This window comes from Narcine bancroftii, chromosome 5 (genome assembly GCF_036971445.1).
Source record: "Narcine bancroftii isolate sNarBan1 chromosome 5, sNarBan1.hap1, whole genome shotgun sequence".
Taxonomy (NCBI): Eukaryota; Metazoa; Chordata; class Chondrichthyes; order Torpediniformes; family Narcinidae; genus Narcine; species Narcine bancroftii.
In genome coordinates, this window is record NC_091473.1 from 194344509 (window position 1) to 194367501 (window position 22993).

Below are 22993 nucleotides of genomic sequence, written 5' to 3' on the forward strand. Positions count from 1 at the left end.
GGGAACAAGGCGGTGGGGTGGGGAGGGAGGAGGATGGAGGGTTTGGTGAGAGATGGATGGGCGGCGAGGTGAGAAGTTGCAGCGAAGAAGTGAGGGCAGCAAGAAGGGGGGGGGCACCAAGGAGGGAGGAGGAGTGAGAAAGGGAGGGGGCCACGAGGGAGGGAGGTTGACGGGAGTGTTGTAGAATAAATGGGGATTTAATGTTTGTCTTGAATCGTCCTTCTCTCTAACTCCCCACCCCCCACCAATTCTCCACCCCTATTCCCCCCACCCACCCCCCCCACCATGACTCTCACCCATCCAGATGACGAAGATGATCCCGAATACAACTTCCTGGAGGACCTGGATGAGCCAGACATGGAGGATTTCCGGAATGACCGAGCTGTGCGAATCACCAGTACGTGGCTCCCGTACACTCGCAGTCACCCATGCCTCCATTGGTGCTGCTCCTTCCCCATGGCTCCTGTGGGTGGGGAGATGCTCCTGAAGCCCCTCGAAACTATACCAGAGGTCAGGGGATTGGCAGGAGCTATTCCTTACTTAGAGTGTGGGAAATTATTAGGGCCTCGGAAGCGACTCAGCCCTTCTTGCCCCTGCTAGCTCTCCAATGCAGCACAAAGAAGCTGTGGGCGGCCCCACAGGCCTTCTGCTGACCAGCGCCTCCCTCAGGATTCCATGGTGATCCGTCCATCAGTCCCTCCCTTCAGAGACAGAGCACACACACACACACACACACACACAGGCTCCTGCGGAGGAAAGGGCCCCAAATATTCACAGAGCCTTCTGAAGTGGTGCCGTCCCCTCGTCTAAACCCATCGGCCAGAGGTAAAGACGGAGGCACAAGAGATCTCCGGAGCAAACTGCTGGAGGAACTCAAGTCCTAAAGTCTCTGGGAATGGTAACAATCCCCGTCCAAATGGAACCCCTGTCCTCAGGGATGGAACCCGATCCTTCTGCCCATCCGTGCTATCCCCATCCCAAACCTCTCCACCTCCCTGTCCTTTGAACAGAAACGTTGTCCACCACTCCATCTGGCAGATCACTCCATACCCCCACCACTTGCCCGATGAGTGACCAAAGTCTCCCTCAGGTCCCCTCCTCCCTCACCTTAAGGCTGTGCCCTGTGGGTTTTCGATTCACCCACTCTGGGGATTGGGGTGGCTGTTTGAATTTATAAACCACCCTAAGGTGCCCCCCCTCAGCCTTCAACACTCACAGCCCATCCAAACCTCTCCCTAATAACTCAAGCCCACTAACATTCCCGTGAATCCATTCTGTGCTCTTTTCAACTGACAGATCATTTTCTTTTTCTATTGAATTGTGAGTGAGAAGCTCTGTTTTACATGGTGTCCAGGCAAGTCTGCCCTTTCTTGAGCACAGCAGGCAGTGCAATTTAATGTCTTGAAATTTAGACATACAGCATGGTAACAGGCCCTTCCAGCCCATGAGCCCATGTCGCCCAATTGACCTACAATCTCCATACGTCTTGAAAGGTGGGAAGAAACCCACCCAGATCATGGGGTGACAGTGTCGGATTTGAACCCTGGTTGCTGGAGCTGTAACATCGCTCAAATAATAAACCTAGTGCAGGGTATGGTATTCCTAGCACTATATAGAGAAAGTATAATTCAACAGTGTTGTCAAGGAGGGGTTCATTCAAGAGTCTGATGACAGTCAAAAAGAATCTGTGAATCTGGAAGTTTGTCCTTTCAAGCTCAGGTACCTCCTGCTAGATGGAGGGGGGCAGGAGAGAGTACCGGGGTGGGAGGGGTCCTTCAATATCTTGGCAGCTTTCCCCAGGCAGAGGAAGTCACAGGAGGGGAGGTTGATTTGGGTCAACCAGTGTCTGCGGGGAAGGGTGGGGGGGAAGGAACTGTCGATGTTTCAAGTTGAGACCCTGCCTTGAGACCAAGGAACAGAGGGGTCAGATGTGGGACCCTTCATCCATCAGTGAGTCGGGCATGAGACCATCCATCCATCAGTGAGTTGGACGTGGGACTATCCATCCATCAGTGGGTCGGATGTGGGACCATCCATCCATCAGTGGGTTGGACGTGGAGCCATCTATCCGTCAGTGGGTCGGACGTGGGACCATCCATCCATCAGTGGGTCAGACGTGGTTCTTTTTTACACCTTCCAAACAGTGGTGTATTCAAGATTCCTTTATTGTAATAGTGTAGTTCATATTCTACCTACCGTAAGAAAAGTGCGGTAGCGTCCTCACTCAGAGTATTGTGAGGAGTTTGGGCTCCTCAGTTAAGAAAGGATGTGCCGATGTTGGAGACGGGTTCAGAGGCCGTTCACGAGGGATGATTCAGGGAATGAAGGGGTTATCATATGAGGAGCGTTTTGGCCTGTATTCGTTAGAATTTAGGAGAATGAGGGGGGGGGATCCTCATTGAAACATTTTGAACGTTGAAAGGCGAGGACAGAGAAGACGTGGAGAGGTTGTTTCCCATGTGGGAGAGTCTAGAACAAGAGGACACAACTTCAAGTTTGAAGGGTGGAGGAATTTCTTCAGCCAGAGGGTGGTGAATCTGGAATTTGGAATTTGTTGCCAGGTCATTGGGTGTATTTAAGGCAGGGAATCAAAGGTTATGAGGAGAAGGCCGGGCTGTGGGAAAATGGATCAGTTTGTGATTGAATGATGGAGCAGACATGATGGGCTGAATGGCCCATTTCTGCTCCTGTGTCTGATCAGTCAGCAAAGTGGTGATGATAGAGCTCATGAATGGAGCCAGGAGAGGGAGGATGGTGGAGTGATGGCTGGAGGCAGGGAAAAGGGGACAAAAGTGGTGGGGCGGGGAAGGTGGTGGAATGGGAGGGGATGGTGGAAGGTGGTGGAACGGGAGGGGACTCTGCCTCACTCTGCTGCATTGATCTGATCTGTCAGTTTCACTGTCCGCCTCCCTCCAGCTCCTGCTGCCACTTTGGGACTCGTCCATCCACGGGGTCATGATGATCTTTCACTCCCACGTTGCCCGTCCCTTCTCCTGGAGCTCAGGCCTGACTTGGGTGGGGCAGGTGGGATGGGGACGCGTATTGAAAGGAGAATTGCATGATGCCTGTCTTCCTCTGTTTCTCCCAGAAAAGGAGGTGAACGAACTGATGGAGGAGCTCTTCGAAACGGTGAGTCGTGAAGGCCACTTCCTCCATTACCCCAGTTCAGTGGGGTCCAGGCAAACCCCCCGCCCCCTCCTGCAAATCCTCCGTCGACCCAGCACCAACCTCCCGATCCCTCGAGGTGGACCCAGACCCACTCCCAGTGGCTAAGCTGGAAACGGGAGGGCCATTGAGGGCGGAGCAGACCGTTCGAGTCCACCACCCATTGCCGTTGATCCCATAAAATTTCCATGCCGCCAACCACACCCTCCCCCCCCAAATTTCTCCCTTCCCCTCACTTAGACTGTAATCCCCTGAAATACGAGACTTTGGGATGTGGGGACACAAGGTTACTGGGAGGATGTGAAACTCCGCTCTCAGCCCCACTATCCCAACCCTTCCGTCCTCTCCCCCCTGCCTGTCCGTCCTCTCCCCCCCGCACGTCCGTGCTCTCCCCCCGCCCGCCCATGCTCTCCCCCCGCCCGCTCGTGCTCTCCCCCCGCCCGCTCGTGCTCTCCCCCCACCCGCCGTCCGTCCTCTCCTCCCCGCCCGTCCGTCCGTCCGTGGTCCCCCCGCCCGTCCATCCGTGGTCCCCCCAACCTCCCGTTATTAGGCCCCTCCCCACCCTTTTGTTCTCCCCCCACCACTCATCTCTCACCCCCTCCCCCATTACAGTTTCAGGATGAGATGGGCGTCCCTGAAGTGGAGGAGGAGGGAGTTGAGGAAGACGTCCAGCAGCAGCTTCACACCACCTTCAACACCCCCCAGGCACTGCGGTAAGTGTGAAGCACACCGTGACCAGGCTGTGTCCCGTGTGACTGAGCTTGTCATCCCACCTGCCTGTTCTGCATTCCCCTAAGTCCACTGTGAGTCAGAGCGGCCAACTCTGATGCAAAGAAGGGGCCTGGGTAACATGCATGGAGCAAGACGGGATGGTTGGATGAGAAGTCATGGGCAGTGGAGGAGCTCCCGTCGAACAGCTTGACAAGGTTAGGGATTTGCTGGTTGTGGGATCTTGCTGGTCAGGCCCAGGCTAGTCCAGCTACGAATACACTGACAGTCATGACCTCCAGCTCCTGTGGACTTTGACTGTAGGATTTCCAGATGGAATTTAATTCCGACACGTGTGAGGTATTGCGTTTTGGAGGGACATTCACTGTAAAACAGTCGGGCACTGAGGATTGTGGTAGAACAGAGGGATCTGGGAATACAGCTACATAATTCCTTGAGTAAAACACAAAAGTCGGCAGACACCATGATTGAAGTAGAAACACAAGGCTGGAGAAACTCAGTCTCTCCAGTCTTGAGTTTTTACATGATACCCTGAAGGTGGACAGGGTTGTAAAGAGAGTTTTTGGCACATTGGCCTTCATAAATCAAAATATTGAGTACAGGAGTTGGGATGTTATGGTAAAGTTGTACAAGACATTGATGAGGCCAGATTTGGAGTATTGTGTGCAGCTTTGCTCACCTAATGACAGGAAAGGTATTAATAAGATTGAAAGAGGATAGAGAAGATTTACTAGGACTTCAGGGACTGAGTTTCAGGGACAGGTTATGACTTTATTCCCTGAAGCGTAGAAGAATGAGGGGAGATTTGATAGAGGTATTTAAAATTATGAGGGGAATAGACAGGCGGGAGTGGCTTTTTCCACTGAGGGTAGGTGAGATACAAACCAGAGGACGTAGGTTAAGGGTGAAAGGGGAAAGGTTTAGTGGGAACTTCTTCACACATAGAACGGTGGGAGTGTGGAATGAGCTGCCATCTGAAGTGGTGAATGCGGGCTCAGTTCTAACATTTAAAAAAAATTGAACAGGTACATGGATGGGAGGGGTATGGACAGCTATGCACTGAGTATAGGTCAGTGGGACGAGGCAGAATAATGGTTCGGCAAAGACCAGAAGGGCCGAAGGGCTTGTTTCTGAGCTGTAGTTTTCTATGGGCGCCTGTCTCAAGCCGACTTGACCAGGAGGGGAAGGCACCATGAGAAGAAGGTCAGAGAAAAGTGTGAGCAGGGATTGCTCTGGGAAGTAACCAGAACACTTAGCCCATGGTTCAGTCAGTGTACTGTGGACGGGCTGTTCTCCAGCTTTTCCTGGACTCGACGCATGAATGCGGTCAACCCTTCAGAGACACTGAGTGCTCATGGATTCGCCTCCAGTGCTCCCGCAACCTCCGCAGCTGCACAGACTCCCGTTCGATCCATCGGCTGCCCGAGCTCCAGGTCCAAACTTCCGATGCGATCAGGAAGCCTTCAGCACCCGAGGCCCCTTGGGGGCCCTTCTTGCTTCCTGTCCTCTCAACACCCCTCTGAGTGGAACGGTCCCTTCTCCCCTCTTCTCCGCCCTATACCCTGTCACCTCTCAGCCCATCCCCTTCCCTCTCCATACTTCCTATCTGCTCCCCCTCCCACCCTACCCCTCGTGTGTACAAGTCAGCGAAACAGTCCCCCTCCCCCTCATCTGTACGAGGTAGGGGAACAGTCCCCTCCTCAATACGAGACAAGGGTCTGCTCTCTCTCCCCCCTTCCTCCCTTGTCTATATGAGGGGGGGTGTGGTCCCCTCCCTCCCTCAGCTGTACGACACCAGCAGCCCGCTGAGACACCAGACCAGTCTCACTCCCGCCGATCATAACCAGAGACCCATGTCCATCCAGGTCATGCTGGCCACACCCTGAAGAGCAGCGCCCTTGGGTGCCAGCTTTCAAGTGTCTGTCCACTGGCTGTGTGACCTGCCAGATTTCTCCAGAATCTGTTGGATAAAACCCGTCAATGTACCCAGAGGCCGGACTTGGGCTTCTGTACATTGTCTAAAGGAGCATTAAGGAGAGATTCTGACCAGGGTGATGGGGGTCCTTTATAGTCTGGCTGCTGCCTTGAGGCAGTGCCTCACATCATTGTCTTCAGTAGACAGAAGGCTTGCTTCTAATGTTAGAACGATTGGGGGTGTGTGGCGGGAACGGTAACCCTCCTTCACTAAGGGACAGTGCGGACCCAGCTCCAGCCGCTACTGTTTGGGAGAGGAGGCAGATTAAGCACTCGTGCAGCTCGGTGCCTCGTCTGCGCAGTGTGAGGACGATGGTAACATGGTCCACTGGTGCTGTGAGTGACACAGGTGGTGTTGGCTATTGGCCACCCTCCCCCCCCCTCGCTGAACTGGCAAACATTCGTCTGGTGAGGGTACCTGGCTGACACAGCGGCCACTTTTGACACATTATCCCCTACGCCCCTCGCACACATCTCCCCTGGAACCAGCCCATGACTGTGTTTGCTCTGATCAAGCTATGATCCTTGTTCCCTGCACTCCCCTCTTACACTTCCCATACTATTCCCCACTCCTTTCCCTTCCTGCCCCCATCCCCGTTCTTGCCTCCTTCACCGCCTCCGCACCCCCATCTCTCTTCTCCATTCCCCTCCATGCGGCCTTACCCACCACGCTCCTCCACCACTCCTCCTTTCAGTCCCATTTCCCCCTCCATTCACCTTTTCCCCCTCTCCATCCCCATCTTTCCCTCCCCATCCCATCTCCCCCTCTCTCTATCCCCATCTTCCCCTCCCCATTCCCTCTCCCGGTCTCTCCATCCCATCTAACCCCTCCGTCCCATCTACCCCCTCCGTCCCATCTACCCCCTCCGTCCCATCTATCCCCTCTCTCCGTCCCATCTCCCCCCTCTCTCCGTCCCATCTCCCCCCTCTCTCCGTCCCATCTCCCCCCTCTCTCCGTCCCATCTCCCCCCTCTCTCCGTCCCATCTCCCCCCTCTCTCCGTCCCATCTCCCCCCTCTCTCCGTCCCATCTCCCCCCTCTCTCCGTCCCATCTCCCCCCTCTCTCCGTCCCATCTACCCCCTCTCTCCGTCCCATCTCCCCCCTTCGGCACATCCCTGGGTTAATTTGCTGTAGTACAGGGTTGAAAATCATTGCTGTCGGTGTGAGGGCGGTAATTGGGGTCCTTGTCAGGTCAGCCGGCACCAGTGGACGGTTGCCAGAGTGCGGGCTGACCTTTGCTCTGTGCCACGGCAGGTTTGAGGAGCCGCTGGCGAACCTCTTGACGGAGCAGCACCGCACGGTGAAGGCTCAGATTGAACAGCTGCGGCAGCGCAAGGCCAGGCAGCAGGCATCGGCCACCGAGACCAAGCCCACAGGCATGGGCAGCCAGCAGTCCGAGACCCTGCACCTGGATCCAGCTCAGAGACAGCAGCTGCAGCAGCAGATGCAGCAGGTAACCAGCTTGCAGAGAGGGGAGGGGAAGGTGGGAGAGATGGACACCCTCCAGCACTACAACCCCGAATGCATCCTCCACAGCCCTCCAGAGGAGGGGATTAGGAGGAGTTCCAGCTGATGTTCGCCACCCTCCTGCCCTCCCTCATACAACATAGGACAAGGCACAGAACAGGCCCTTTGGCCCACAATGTTGTGCCGACCTTTATAAATCTGCTTAACAATCTAACCCTTCCCTCCCTCGTGCCCATCACCCTCTATTTCCATTCATTTGCTGGCTTTTAAACTCCTCTATTGTTCCAGCCTCCACCCCAACCCCTGGCCCCCACAATTCTGTGTAAACAAAAACTTGCCCCTGACGTCCCCCCTAAACGTCCCTTTCCTCACCTTGTTCAGACGTCCTCTAGTGTTTCCTACACCTCCCCCGGGAAAAAGGTCCTGACTCTTCACCTTATCTGTCCCTCTTAATTCTCCAGACACCTCTCGTCCTTTTCTCCAGAGAGGAAAACCTTTCCTCATTAGACATTTTTCTGATCTATGCTGCTCAGTGTTGTCGACCAACTTCACTCCTTGGTTCTCTTAATGCCTGCTGATCTCGGAAGATCTGCTGCACTCTTGGTGGGGTGGGGGAGGAGTCCTTTACGATCGTTGCCTGTGGTCCCATTTCCTTGCCCATTCACTTAGCCCGTCCGTACACCCCTTCAGTCTCCATGCTAAGCGCTGGGGTATGGGGAGGGTAACAGGCCTGCCTGAACTCTGACCAGGCTTCCTGAAGTCCCCTCTTCTGCAGCATTCTCTCCCATTTCTGGTGGGGTCCCACCTCCTCCAGAGGTCCCTGTCAAACAGCACGTGGCAGAACATCTCGAGGTCCCCTGCTAAACGCCAGTATTGTCTCCTTCTCCTCTCCCCCACCACCCTCCCCACCAATTGCAGCATGTTCAGCTTCTCTGCCAAGTCCACCTGCTGGCTGCCATCAATGAGAACCTGCAGCAAGAGGCAGAGATGACAAAGATCTTCCTGGTGAGTGTGGTGCCAAGTGTTACGATGATTGTTCCCTAATCCCTGCCCTGATTGCAGACCATCACTCCGCATGCGCTTTCCCCAAACCAAGCTCTCAATGCTTTCTGAATTAGCTTATCACCGGCAGGGACCTTGGGTATTGTCCGTGTGGAGTCTGCACTATCTCCCAGCAACTGACCGCCGGAGAGGTCCACTTCCCTCCTGCCTATCTGGATAACATGCAAAACAAGCTTTCAGCTGCACAGCAGAGTAAAGGCTATTAGGCCCTCAGTGTTGTGTTGACTCCACTGCGATCTCAAGATCGTGTTGCTCCTGGGGTAATGAGGTCTCCCATCCCCACCCTCTCCCCACTGCACACTTGCAGCTTCAACACCAGGGCTGCACTCAGCGGGCAAGACGAGGAGGAGAGCTGACTGTAACCCCTCCTCACTCCAGAAGGAGCTGGCTGGCTTTGCAGAGAAGGCCAGGGAGATCCACTTAGCCCAGGGCCCGGACTTCTCCTCCACCTTCTCGCCCTGCAATCTGGAGGAGGCGCTGAGGCTGACTGAAGAATTCGAGCGGGACGTTAGGCCTGTGGTGAAGCCCCCTCCAGCCAGGCAGGAGGCGAAAGTCAACCGGCGCTGTGAGTGGCTGCTTCCTCTCCCCTCTCCCTCTTCACCATCCCTTTTCCCTCCTTCCCCGCCCACCCACTTCCACTGCCCCACCACATCCCTTATTTTCCCCCTGCCTCTGCCCAGCTACGCCCTTGCCCAGCTCCTCCCCTTCCCCAACCCCACTCTGCCTCTCTGCCTACCTCCCTACCCATCCCATTTCCCCATACCCTTCCCTTCTCGCTCTCCCCCCACAGTACCCCACTCCCCATTCCTCCCTCCCCCTCCCCCCCTCCTCTACTTGTTTCAACTGCCCGTCACTTCCTCTCACTGTGCTGCCCTCTCCGCCCACTCTCTTTCCACACCTCTCCCATCCTTTCCCCACCCTTCTCCCTCCCTCTATCCTGCCTTCCCCACCCCCTCCTGGAACTTCCACCACCCCCCCCCCCCCAGTGTCTGGCATGGATGTGGGATTTTTCCCCCCTCCCTCCCCAAGCTGCTGAAGCCGTGCCTTTGCCTCCTGTGCAGTTGATGAGTCGACCTACCTGCCGCAGGAGGTGGCCTGGATCGTGTCCACACGGAGCGTCTTCATGTACCCGGAGCTGCTGCCCCACGTTGCTCTTCAGCCCCGCCAGCCCAAGGACAAGATCTGGTTTACCAAGGGTGAAGATAAGTAGGTCCCCTCCACCCCGCCAACCCGCCCTGGTAACCCCCATACCTCTCGGTCCCCTCGCACCACACTCCTCTGATTCCTTCCCAGCCCCCATTACCTCCCCTCTCCCCATCTCTCTCCCTCCCTGATCCCCCTCTCCCTCCCTCCCTTCCCCCCTCCCTCCCTTCCCCCTCTCCCTCCCCTCTCCCTCTCCGCTCCCCCTCTCCCTCCCTGCTCCCCCTCTCCCTCCCCGCTCCCCCTCTCCCTCCCCGATCCCCCCTCCCTCTCTGATCCCCCTCTCCCTCCCTCCCTCCCTTCCCCCTCTCCCTCCCCTCTCCCTCTCCGCTCCCTCCCCCTCCCCCTCTCCCTCCCCGCTCCCCCTCTCCCACCCCGCTCCCCCTCTCCTTCCCCGCTCCCCCTCTCCCTCCCCACTCCCCCTCTCCCTCCCCGCTCCCCCTCTCCCTCCCCGCTCCCCCTCTCCCTTCCTCCCCGCTCCAAATCTCCCTCCCTCCCTGTTCCCCCCTCCCTCCCTGCTCTCCCTTCTCGCCCCTCTCCCTCCCTATTCCATCTCCCTCCCAGGTTTTCACCCCCTTGCAACCCACTCCCCTTCTCCCTCTCTCCCCACTCCTTCTCTTCCCGACCCCCTCTAGCTCCACTGTTTTGCTCCCCACACTCCCTGCTCCCACCTACCCTCCCTGATCTCCCTGCTCCAACCTCCTGCCCCCGGTTTGCCCATTCCTACACACACGCCCTCCCCGATTCTCCTCTCTTTCTCCCCAGTTCACCTCCTCTCTGGTTCTCCCCTCCCTCCCTCACTTCTCTCTCCCTGGCCCTGCCTCCCCTCTTTCTTTCCAGCATTACTTTCTCCCTCTCTGCTGCTCCCCCTCTCTCTCCCCTGTCTCCCCCACCCCGACCCTCCCTCCCTGGTTTTCCCTCAATTCTCCCTCCCTAGTTCCTCCCAACTCTCCCACCCTGATTTTTCCCCCAACTCTCCCACCCTCGTTTTTCCCCCAACTTTCCCACCCTGGTTTTTTCCCCCAACTCTCCCACCCTGCTTTCCCCCCCAACTCTCCCTCCCTGCTTTCCCCCCAACTCTCCTTCCATGCTTTCCCCCCAACTTTCCCCCCCAACTCTCCCCCCCAACTCTCCCTCCCTGCTTTCTCCCCCAACTCTCTTTCCCTGGTTTCCCCCCCCCAGCTCTCCCTCCCTGGTTTCCCCCCAGCTCTCCCTCCCTGGTTTCCCCCCAGCTCTCCCTCCCTGGTTTCCCCCCAGCTCTCCCTCCCTGGTTTCCCCCCAGCTCTCCCTCCCTGGTTTCCCCCAGCTCTCCCTCCCTGGTTTCCCCCCAGCTCTCCCTCCCTGGTTTCCCCCCAGCTCTCCCACCCTGCCCCCCCTCAACTCTCCCCCCCCGGTCCCCCCCAACTCCCTCCTGTTCCCCCCGCACTCTCCGTCCCCGATTTCCCCCCTACTCTTCCTCCTCTCTCCCCCACTCTCCTTCCCCAGTCCCCCCTCTCCCCTCCCCCACTCTTCAACCCCACCACTCTCCCATCCCAGTCCCTTCCGTCTCTCCCACCCCCCCCGGCCCCTCCCCTCTCCATCACCATACTGTAAGCCCGTTTTGTCTGCGTTGCTCTAGTTTGTTGGTGTTGGGTCTGAAACACTTTGAGGGGACAGATTTCCCCAAACCTCTCATCAGCCAATATCTGATGCCCCCGAAAACCTACCACCAACTGACCGTCCGCATTAAGAACCTCAGCGTGAGCCGGGCACCAGACAACGTCGTCAAGGTGAGCAGTGACGCAGCAGGGGTATAAGGAACCAGAGGGGGGTTCAGAGACAGGGAAGGGTGTAGGGGACCGGAGGGGGTTACAGAGACAGGGAGGGGTGTAGAGAACCAGAGGGGGTTACAGAGACAGGGAGGGGTGCAGGGGATCGGAGGAGGGGGTTACAGAGACAGGGTGTAGGCAATCTGGTGGTGGGTGGGGGTATTACAGAGACCAGGAAGGGTGCAGAAGCAAGGAAAGGGTCTGGTGGAGGCGGGGTGGGGGGGGGGGGCGTTACAAAGATGAGGAGGGTTTATTTGTTTCGACATTCAGTACACTAATAGGCCCTTCCGATCTACAATCCTGTGCCAACCAATTATACACAATTGACTGTCTACCCTGTATATTTTGGGTGGTGGGGGGAGCCCACGCAGACATGGGGAGAATGTACAAACTCCTTACAGATTGCGCCAGATATAAACCCAGGTCTCTGGCACTGTAAAAATGTTGCGATATCCATGGCGGGTGCTGGTGGAGGGGTTATTGGGAGAAGGGTTGGGGGTTTCAGAGTGAAATGATTTGGGTCAGGGGGATGATAAATAGAGCCTCTTTCGTGAGGTGTGTGTGGCTCCCCTACAGCTTGGAGTGGCGGTGTACTGGGGATGCTGTGGGAGGGAGTCTTCTCGTCAGTAACTAATGTTTGCTCATTCATTGCCTTTCCCACCAGCTCTTCAGGAAGAGAAAGGTGGTGTCACTGATGCCCAGCCCGTTCGCAGCATTACTTCAAGGGGACATGCACCCACCCATCGAGCGAGGGGAGAGTCGGCTGCCATTCTGGCTTCAGGTGAGCAGCAACTTGAGGTGGTCTCCTGTCAGGCACAGAGTGAAACCTCCTCTCCACTGTCCCGTCACACACTCCCAGGGTCAGACACAGAGGGAAGCTCCCTCTGCACCATCCCAACACACACTCCTGGGGTCAGACACAGAGTGAAGCTCCCTCCGCACCATCCCATCACACACTCCTGGGGTCAGACACAGAGTGAAGCTCCCTCCGCACCGTCCCATCACACACTCTCAGGATCAGACACAGAATAAAGCTCCCTCTACGCTGTCCCATCACACACTCCTGGGGTCAGACACAGAGTGAAGATCCCTCCGCACCATCCCATCACACAATCCTGGGGTCAGACACAGAGTGAAGCTCCCTCCACACTGTCCCATCACACAGTCTTATGTTCCAGGGAATAATGACCCACCTTGAGCCAAATAGTTTGAATCTGGAGAACAATGAATGCACACTCTGGTAAAAGTCAGGTGGAAAGAGGGTGAGTGTATTGTTATTTACAAGTACAGATGCACTGAAATTCTTACTCACTGAAGCCATACCAAGTGCAATGGTAGAAGTAAAACACGGCAGTCTGCAGACACGGTTGGTAGAGGTAAAACCACATCGCTGGAGAAACTCAGCTACACTCTCTGTAGCAAAGATCAAGATACAGAACCAATGTTTTGGGCTTGATCCCCTTCATCAAGGGGTGGAAAAATGTAGACAGGTGCCTGGACAAAATAGTGGGGGAAGAGAGGCACAGGTCCACAGGCAGGAGGTTAATAGATGGATAAGTGAGGGAGGAAACACCAGCAAACGGGAGGGGGATGGATGGATCTGTGAATGGAGAAGGGGTGGAGAGCTGGAGTAAAGGAGACGGGGATGGGGAAGGGAAGGAGAACAGGGAGTGGTCTAACGGAAACAGAGGTCAATGTTAATGCCATCCAGTTGGATGAAAAATCAGGTGTTGCTCCTCTAATTTACAGGTGGTCTTGGGGCCATGAACAAACGTGAGGATGGGAGTGGGGCACAGAATGAAGTGGTTGGTCACTGGGAGATCGCTGTCACCGATGTGGGCAGAGCGAAGGTGCTCAGCGAAGGGATCTCCCAGTTTGTGGCCAGTGTGCCAGGAGCCAGCAGGGTGACATTGGGCTGAATGGTCTGTGGCAGTAACAGGGTGGGTTTTGTCTTGCAGAGGAGCCTGCCGGTGATTCGCAGATGGATGGAACAGGGAGCAGGCGGGAGCGAGGAGAGCGGAGGGGGTGGTGCTGTCAATCTGCCCCTCCTGGTTCCCGAAGGTGTGGGGCTGTTATTGAAGCCCAGGGTCAGCCACCTGGCCCGGAGGGAGCTGCGCCAACACAAGCGGAGACCCTCGGCCAGTAAGCCCATGCTCATCCACCCAGTGGTGAAGAAAGCCTTGCTGAAGCCCCCCGCTCCCCTGCTGGCCCCCCGCCACCGCCTCAACCAGCCCGCCGTCCCACTGCCTTCCCCAGGCCCCTCGCTGACCGTCCCCGGTAGGAGGCCACGAGGTAGGAGGGCAGCCCGGGGGGATGGCAGGGGCCGGAAAGCTCGTGCTGCCATCATGCCAGCTCCCTTCCCTGTCCCTCGGGCCCCTGTCCTCCTTGCTGTTCCCGCTGGCGTCAGCCTGCTCAGGCTGGGGGGAGGGGGGTGCAATGTTATCCCCACCACCCCTGCTGGCCATCCCCTGCGCCTGGCCACGGTGGTGGTGAGCTCTGCCACCTTCACCTGCCACCTTAACCATCCCTCGGGGCAGCTGCTGCCGGTCTCTGGTGGGGGTGACCCAGCCCCCATGGCTGGAGGAACCCCCTCGTCTGACCCACCAAAGAGTGGTCCTGTTCTGGGCCCCAGGATAGAGCATTCTCCTGTCCCTGCATCCTCCTGTCCCGAGGCCTCTCCTCCTCTGGCCGGGAGGTCACCTGTCCCCACGTCCTCCTCTCCCTCTCCTCCTCTGGCTGGGCAGTCTCTCAATGTGGAACAGGCAGAGACGGAGCTCGCCGCAGTGAGGGAGCTGTCTCCAGCAAAGATGCAGCCCACTGCTGTGAAGGAGCCACTTCTGGCAGAGACAGAGCCTGTCACAGTGAGGGAGATGTCACTGACAAAGGGGCAGCCTGTCAAGGTGAGGGAGCTGTCCCCGGCAGAGACGGAGCCCGTCGCGGTGATGGAGCTGTCCCCGGCAGAGATGGAGCCCATTGCGGTGAGGGAGCTGTCCCCGGCAGAGATGGAGCCCGTCGTGGTGAGGGAGCTGTCCCCGGCAGAGATGGAGCCTGTCGCAATGAGGGAGCCGTCCCCGGCAGAGACAGAGCCTGCCGTGGTGAGGGAGCCATCTCCACCAGCAACTCCCCCTGCCAAGGGCGGGGAACTACCTGGGAAACCGGCAGAGCCTCCTGGAGTGCCGGAGTCAACCTCGGAGAGGCGGCCCCTCATCCTCGACCTGGGCCAGGAGTTGGATGTGGGAGCGTCTCCGGAACACCCGGCTGAGGAGGAGGTGCCGTGGAAGGGGCAGCAAGGGGATGAGGAGGGGGCCCCCAGCCCGGCCAAGGACAGGGCACTATGTGCTACTGGTGAGTCCCCAGTCAGCCCAACGGGTGGGAAGAGCCCGGTGGACAAGCCAGACAAAGCTGGCCAGGAGGAGGAGGAGGATGAGGACTTTGATGACCTGACCCAGGATGAGGACGAAGAGGTCTTGTCCTCCGCTTCTGAGGAGTCAGCTCTCTCTGTACCAGAGCTCCAGGTAAGGACCTGATTAGCTGCTGTATTGGTTGTTCTGTGTAGAACAGCAGTTTTCAAACTTTTTCTTTCCACTCACATCCCACCTTAAGTAATCCCTGTCCATCGGTGCTCTGTGATCGCTTAAGGTGGGATGTGGGTGGAAAGGGAAGGTTGAGAATCACTGCTCTAGACCTAATTGTTACTGAAATATTTTGCTTGAGAAAAATTGTCATTGGCCTATTTCCTTTGGTGTTATGAACCCGTGCACATAACGAGTCAATGAGGGACGATTAAAACAGTGGTTTTCACACTTTTTCTTTCCACTCACATACCACCTGAAGCAATCCCTTACTAATCACGGAGCTCCAATGGCCTAGGGGTTAGTTAAAGTGGGATGTTTGAAAACTAATGGTGCAGAAATACAGCAGGGAAATTACAAGATATCGGAGCAGAAGTAGGCCATTCAGCCCATTGAATCTTCTCCACCATTCTAATCATGAGCTGATCCATCCTCCCACTCAGCCCCACTCCCCGGCCTTCTCCCTGTAACCGTCGATGCCCTGACTAATCAAATATCCGTCAATCACTGCCTTAAATCCAGCCAACGACCTCACTTCCACAGCTGCCTGGAACAACAAGTTCCACAGACTCACAACTCTCTTGCTAAAGAAATATTTCCGCATTTCTGTTTTAAATTGATGCCCTTTTATCCTGAAGTTGTGGCCTCTTGTCCTAGACTCCCCAACCCTGAGTGAGAAACATCCTTGCCACATCTACTCTGTCCAGGCTTATCACCATTCAAAGGTCCCCCTCATCTTCTGCACTCCAACAAATACAGTTCAAGAGCCAACAATCATTCCTCACCTGCTAACTCTTTCATTGCTGGTATAATTTTAGTAAATCTCTGAACCCTCTCCAACACCAGCAGAACTTTTCTCAAATACGTCACCCAAAATTGGACGCAGTACTCCAAGTGAGGTCTCATCAGTGTCATAAGCCATAACATCACATCCCTGCTCTTATATTCTATCCCTCTAGAAATTAACACCAACATTACATTCGCCTTCTTCACCACCTACTCAACTTGGAGGTCAACCTTTGGGAGATCCACCTTTGGGAGATCCTGCATGAGAACTGCTAAGTCCCTTTGCACCTCAAAACTTTGAATTTTCTCCCCATCTAAATAATAGTCTGCCCGTCCATTTCTTCCACCAAACACTTTCCAACATTAGCCGCTTTCAGGTGCTCGGACGCAGATAATGCGCCGGCAGACACAGTTGGGGGGGAGTGCAGCTGGAACGTTCAGGTGGCCGTGGAGAAGACGCCTTTCTGTCACCTGAACATGCCGGCTGAAGGAGAGCCGCGTCCGAGCAAACGCCAGGCTCTTGTGGACCGCAGCTGTAGTCCTGCCGCTGCTTTCAGGTGCAACGGGGAATTCTCTGAGCTGGAGATTATACCAACAGGAGGAGGGTTAGGTAGTGCTCCTCCTGGCTGGATTCTCCACTTTCAGGTGGCCACCTGACAGCCATGTTGGAGTACAACAGGTTGTTTTACAGTCGGGTATTGTGGCCACCTGAAAACGGCTATAATAGTCCATCTGCCACCTCTTTGCCCAGCCTTCTAATCTATCCGTCTCTCTGCAGCCTTTCCGTATCCTCAGCACTTCCACTTATTATGGCATCATCTGCAAATTTACCTTCAATGCCATATACTCCAGAATCCATTATCATAGATTTGCACCTGAAAGCTTTGTGTGCTATCCAGGCAAGTCAGCTCATGCAGCAGGTAGTGCATAGTAGAGTTTTACATCATTGGAAACAGGCCCTTTGGCTCAACTCATCCTTACCTTACAAGCTAGTCCTGTTTGCCTGTGTTCCTTGTCAAAGCGCCTCTGAAAATGTATTTTAAACATTGTAATTGTCTCCGCCTCCACCACCACCTCCTCATTGCACAGACCCATTTCCCTTTGAGTGGATTATCAAACAAACAGCCACAGAAGTGCAGGCAGTAGTGGACCCGTGGTCAAATCGGGAGTTGCATTATTGACTGGTGTGGACGTCCCAATGCTCACTTCAAGAAAAAACTCCAGAGGGTTGTTAACTCGGCCTGCAACATCACAGGCACAGGACCTCACTCCATCGAGGACATCAACTGGGGGTAGTGTTTTATGAAAGCAGCCCCTTTCCTCATCACCCAGATCATGCCCTCTTCACTCTGCTATCATTGGGAAAAAGGTACAGGTGCCTGAAGAAGAGCAGATTCTTCCCCGTCCCACCAGATTCCAGAATTGACAATGAACCAGACACTGCCTTACTTTGAATTTTCTTGCACTGTTTTTATTTATTTTGTAAGGTTTTTTGTTTTGTTTAAATGTTTACCCTGTGATGCTGGCCACATGTTCATGACAATTCATTCTGAGGTGTGAGCTGGGGGTGACTTAAAGTCTGGTCCAGACAGCGCAGCAAGTGTTGGCCCACTGATCTGGCTCTGACTGGGGAGGAGGAAATTCCATCACCAGTCCCGTGAGGTTCAATCTGAGCTCTGCCATCAACGTGGTACAGGCCGGTTTTAGATGAAGAAGAGGCAGCTCAGTTCCAGCTCCCACCCACCGTTTGACACTGGTTGCAGCAACAGAGGGGGTCTTGCAATGTAGATCCAGCAACAGAGGGGGTCTTGCAATGTAGATCCAGCAACAGAGGGGGTCTTGCAATGTAGATCCAGCAACAGAGGGGGTCTTGCAAAGTAGATCCAGCAACAGAGGGGGTCTTGCAATGTAGATCCAGCAACAGAGGGGGTCTTGCAATGTAGATCCAGCAACAGAGGGGGTCTTGCAATGTAGATCCAGCAACAGAGGGGGTCTTGCAATGTAGATCCAGCAACAGAGGGGGTCTTGCAATGTAGATCCAGCAACAGAGGGGGTCTTGCAATGTAGATCCAGCAACAGAGGGGGTCTTGCAATGTAGATCCAGCAACAGAGGGGGTCTTGCAATGTAGATCCAGCAACAGAGGGGGTCTTGCAATGTAGATCCAGCAACAGAGGGGGTCTTGCAATGTAGATCCAGCAACAGAGGGGGTCTTGCAATGTAGATCCAGCAACAGAGGGGGTCTTGCAATGTAGATCCAGCAACAGAGGGGGTCTTGCAATGTAGATCCAGCAACAGAGGGGGTCTTGCAATGTAGATCCAGCAACAGAGGGGGTCTTGCAATGTAGATCCAGCAACAGAGGGGGTCTTGCAATGTAGATCCAGCAACAGAGGGGGTCTTGCAATGTAGATCCAGCAACAGAGGGGGTCTTGCAATGTAGATCCAGCAACAGAGGGGGTCTTGCAATGTAGATCCAGCAACAGAGGGGGTCTTGCAATGTATATCCAGCAGGCCTCTGACAGTTGACAGTCATTGGTGATTATTGTACACTGTCTAAATTCTCTGAAATTCTTTCTGTAGTAACACAAAATATCTAAGAACAATCCGTATGAGTTACCACATAGGAGTAAACAGGGTAATTACTCAAAATGGAATGTTGGCCTTCTTTGTGAAGGACAAGCAGGGTGAGAGGTCAGATGAGGGGTGTGAGACCCAGGGATGGTCAGTCAGAATTTTGTCATAAATATGTCATGAAGTTTGATGTTTTGCAGCATCACAGGTGCAAATCTTGCTATAAATCAATTAATGCAAAAGAAGATCATGTGAAATAGTGTCTGTGGTTCATTGTCTTCAGAAATCTGACAGCAGAAGGGAACAAGCTGTCCTTGCGCTGCTGGGTGTTCATCGTCAGGCTCCTGTACCACCTTCCTGATGGTGCAGTGAGAGGAGGGCATGGACTGGGTGGTGGGGGTCCTTGAAGGTAGAGGCTGCTTTCTTCAGACACTGCCTCTTGTAGATGTTATCGATGGAGTAAGACTGATACCCACGGTGGTGCCGTCTGAGCTCACAACTCTAGTCTTTTCCTATCCTGAGTTATTGGTACCTCCATACCAGACAGTCAGAATGTTTTCCATGGTACACCTAACGCTATCTGTAAGGAGTTTGTAAGTTCTCCCTGTGTCTGCGAGGGTTTCCTTCCACCTGTCAAAACACACTGGGGAGTAGGTTAATTGGGTAGCATGGGCTTGTGGGCCGGAAAGGTCTTGTTACTGTGCACTTTTAAAAAATGGTTCCGGTTGCTTCCTGCAGGAAACCATGGAGAAACTGACGTGGTTGGCATCCAAACGGCAGCTCAGCCAGGAGGGTGATTCTGAGGAGGAGAACTCTCAGGAAGAGAACTCTGAGCCAGAGGAAGAGGATGACGGCGAGGGGCTGGAGAAAGAAGGACGACGGGCAGAGGAGGAGATGGCCCTGACCCATATCCGGGGATCTTCGTTCCCCACCGAGGGCCAGGAGATCCAAGCCGCCGGCCGCTTGCCAGGTAGGAGAGCCAGCAGGGCCCAGCGGTGAGCACTGGCACGGGGGCTTGGTGCCACACTCTGTCCACGACGAGACAGGCACCACTGGTCTGCAATGGGAGATCGCTGCCTCTCCCAACCGGGCCCAATCTAACACGTCAGGCTGGACACACTTCCTCTCCTTTACTTTCATCCCTCCCTTTCCCTTCTCTCCCTCGTTATCACCTATGCCCTTATCCCCAACACCTTTCCCTCCCTTTTCCTAACCCCTTCTGCCCTCACCCCAACCCCCACCCTCCCCTCTCTCACCCCAACCCTCTGCTCCCCCTTACCTCCAACACTATGTCTTACTCACAACCCCTTGCTCCCATCCTCCTATCCCCAACCTCCTCTCTCCCCCACCCCACCCCGCTTGCAGGAGAGGAGCAGAAGCTGTCATGCCGGGGCCAAGTTGGGCGACGAGTACGAGTTCGCCGTGGCCGTAGGCGGGAGAGCAAGGACTCCTCTAAGCTGCTGCTGCTGTACGACGAGGACATCCTCAACAACGACCCGCTCCGGCAGCAGAAAGACATGGCTTTCGCTCAAGCCTACCTGAGCAAGGTGCGGGGGTCAAGGGCAGGGAGCAGGACGAGGGGTTGGTGGGTAAATGAGGGATCAAGGCGAGGGATCGGAGCAGGGTGAGAGGTTGGGGACAAGGCAAGGGGGTTAGTGGTCAGAGTGAGGGGCAAGGAGCAGGATGAGGGGTTGGGGGCAAGTGAGGGATTAGGGCGAGAGATCGGAGTAGGGTGAGAGGTTGGTGACAAGGCGAGGGGGTATGGGTCAGGGTGAGATGATTGGCGGTGAGGGGTTGGGAAGGCAGAGGGAAGTAAGCAGATCTGATATTAGGGGAGATAGGTGGTGTTTAAGGGAGAAGGTGAGGGGTGGGTGGCATTGGCAGAGTGGGAAGGGGGTGTAGAACTGTGAATATGGTGTCGCGATCTGGAAGGGGGGAGAGCAATGTGTTCAGGATGAGGGGTTTATTGATCAAGATGTGATCACAGACCAGCTCCTACAGGGAGCAGACTTAGCCCTGATGGAGCCCCCTGATTTCTGCCCATCTCTCACTCTCCCCCCCACCACCTCCACGGGCTGCCTTCCTGAGCCCTTCCTTCAATGGAGGTTCACTAGGATGATTCTCAGAATGAAAGGGTTATCACATGAGGAGCATTTTTTTTTTAATTTTTTTTTTCACACCATAAATCACATTAGCCATGCTACACACTTTTTCTTTTTCACACATATACAGTGACTTTTTCTCCCCCCCCCCCCTCCTCCCAAGCCACCCCCCCACCCCCCCCCCCCATCCATTTTAGGTATACAATCTAGGTTACATTAAACCAGTCAGATAATGTTGTCATTCAACAAAAATACACCAGAAATTCTACTGAGTCCATTCTTTTCTTTCCTTCTCCTTCCATCAACTTAGGTAATGATTGTCCCCGGTAGGTTTTCGCTACTGTATTTAATGTAAGGTTCCCATATTTGTTCGAATATTTCAATATTATTTCTTAAACTATATGTAAATTTTTCTAATGGAATACATTTATTCATTTCTATATACCATTGTTGTATTTTCAGATTATCTTCCAATTTCCAGGTTGACATAATACATTTTTTTGCTACGGCTAGGGCTATCTTAACAAATCTTTTTTGTGCATCCTCCAAATCAATTCCAAATTCTTTGTTTTTTATGTTACTTAGAAGAAAGATCTCTGGATTCTTTGGTATATTGTTTTCTGTTATTTTATTTAATATCTGATTGAGATCTTCCCAAAATATTTCTACTTTCTCACATGTCCAGATTGCATGAATTGTTGTTCCCATTTCTTTTTTACATCGAAAACATCTATCAGATACTGTTGGGTCCCATTTATTTAACTTTTGAGGTGTAATGTATAGTCTGTGTAGCCAGTTATATTGTATCATACGTAGCCTCGTATTTATTGTATTTCTCATCGTTCCAGAACATAATTTCTTCTCATGAGGAGCATTTGACAACTCTTGGCCTGTGCTCATTGGAATTTAGAAGAATGAGGGTTGGATCTCATTGAAACATTTTGTATGTTGAAAGGAGTGGACAAAGTAGATGTAGAAAGGTTGTTTCCCATGGTGGGAGAGTCTAGGACAAGAGGGCACAATTTCAGGATTGAAGGGTGTCTCCTTAGAAGAGATGTGGAGGAATTTCTTCAACTAGAGGGAGGTGAATCTCTGGAATTTGTTGCCACAGGCGGTTGTGGAGGCCATGTCATTGGGTGTATTTAAGGCAGAGATTGATAGGTTCTTGATTTGCCAGGTCATCAAAGATTAGGGGAGAATGCCAGGCAGTGGGGCTGAGTGGGAGAATGGATCAGCGCATGATTGAATGGCAGGGTAGACTCAGTGGGCTGAATGGCCTATTTCTGCTCCTCTGTCTTATAGTGTTCCTCTGTTCCCTTCCTCGCACCCACCCCCCAATCCCCCATTGCCCTCACTCTGATGCTGCCTGGTCCCCATCCCATCCACCAGGTGCGGGAAGCCTTGCGCAACGTTCCTGGGAAGTACGAAGAGTTCCTGCGAGTTCTGTATGACTTTGAGATGAACCCGGACCAGAGGACGGCCGTGGACCTGTACGGCGACCTGTGTGACATCGTCCAGGACTGGCCCCAGTTACTCAAGGACTTTGCTGCCTTCCTTCTACCAGAGCAGGCTCTGCAATGTGGGCTGGTGAGGGTCCAGGAAGGGTCGCGAGAGGGGCTGGTGAGGTCTCCGAAGGGCAGGGTGAGGGTGTCGCAGGAGGAGGAGTTTGTGTCTTGGGGTGGGGGGGGGGGGTTGTCGTCCAAGGAAGGGGTGGGGGTTGTGAAGTCCCATGAAGAGGCTGGATGGGGGGGAATGTTGACACAGGAGGAAGCAGAAGGAGGTGGCCTCAGAAGGGGCTGGGGTGGGGGGGTTGGTATTGTCCCAGGATGGCCAGGGTCTCGGAGCTACGAAGGTTAGGATGCCCAAGGGTGTGGTTAGGGATGGAGGATGAAAATGGGAGCGACAGAGATGGATCATTTCATAGAAGATTCAATGGTCTCATGTTTTGTCTATCAGGATCGATGGGCTGAACGGCTTTCTATGCCATTGTGACAGGCTCAAGGGGCTGAACAGCCTCCTGCTGGGGTCTGCCCTGGGTTGGGGTTCATGTGTGATTAGGCCTGAATGTACATGGTGAAGGGGGTGGATGAGTGTGGAGGGGGAAGACCTGTCCCTTACCCTGGGTTGGGAAGAGGATGGATGAGTGTGGAGGGGGAAGACCTGTCCCTTACTGTGGGTCAGACTCGCCAGGGCAAATAGCACCTTTGGAAGACTACACAAAAGAGTCTGGAAAAACAATCACCTGAAGAAACACACAAAGATCAGCGTGTACAGAGCCGTTGTCATACCCACGCTCCTGTTCAGCTTTGAATTATGGGTCCTCTACCGCCATCACCTACGGCTCCTAGAATGCTTCCATCAGCGCTGTCTCCGCTCCATCCTCAACATTCATTGGATTGACTTCATTGTCAACATCGAAGTACTCGAGCTGGCAGAATTTGCAAGCATCGAATCCACGCTGCTGAAGACCCAACTGCAGTGGGTGGGTCACATCTCCAGGATGGAGGACCATCGCCTTCCTAAGATCGTGTTATATGGCGAGCTCTCCACTGGCCACC

General features: G+C 54.4%; 1 protein-coding gene across 7 annotated transcripts in view; it reads left to right on the forward strand.

The window, feature by feature from the left end:
* Positions 1 to 22993, forward strand: part of gon4lb (gon-4 like b) — a 96077-nt gene that overhangs the window by 63355 nt on the left and 9729 nt on the right. For all 7 annotated transcript variants that reach the window (XM_069940558.1, XM_069940557.1, XM_069940559.1 and 4 more), the window contains 13 exons: positions 305 to 397; positions 3089 to 3129; positions 3778 to 3878; positions 7123 to 7321; positions 8254 to 8340; positions 8776 to 8962; positions 9459 to 9603; positions 11216 to 11366; positions 12070 to 12186; positions 13364 to 14920; positions 19072 to 19303; positions 19699 to 19880; positions 21825 to 22022. In XM_069940558.1, the coding sequence (XP_069796659.1) occupies positions 305 to 397; positions 3089 to 3129; positions 3778 to 3878; positions 7123 to 7321; positions 8254 to 8340; positions 8776 to 8962; positions 9459 to 9603; positions 11216 to 11366; positions 12070 to 12186; positions 13364 to 14920; positions 19072 to 19303; positions 19699 to 19880; positions 21825 to 22022 (3290 nt within the window). The remainder of the gene's footprint in view (positions 1 to 304; positions 398 to 3088; positions 3130 to 3777; positions 3879 to 7122; positions 7322 to 8253; positions 8341 to 8775; positions 8963 to 9458; positions 9604 to 11215; positions 11367 to 12069; positions 12187 to 13363; positions 14921 to 19071; positions 19304 to 19698; positions 19881 to 21824; positions 22023 to 22993) is intronic.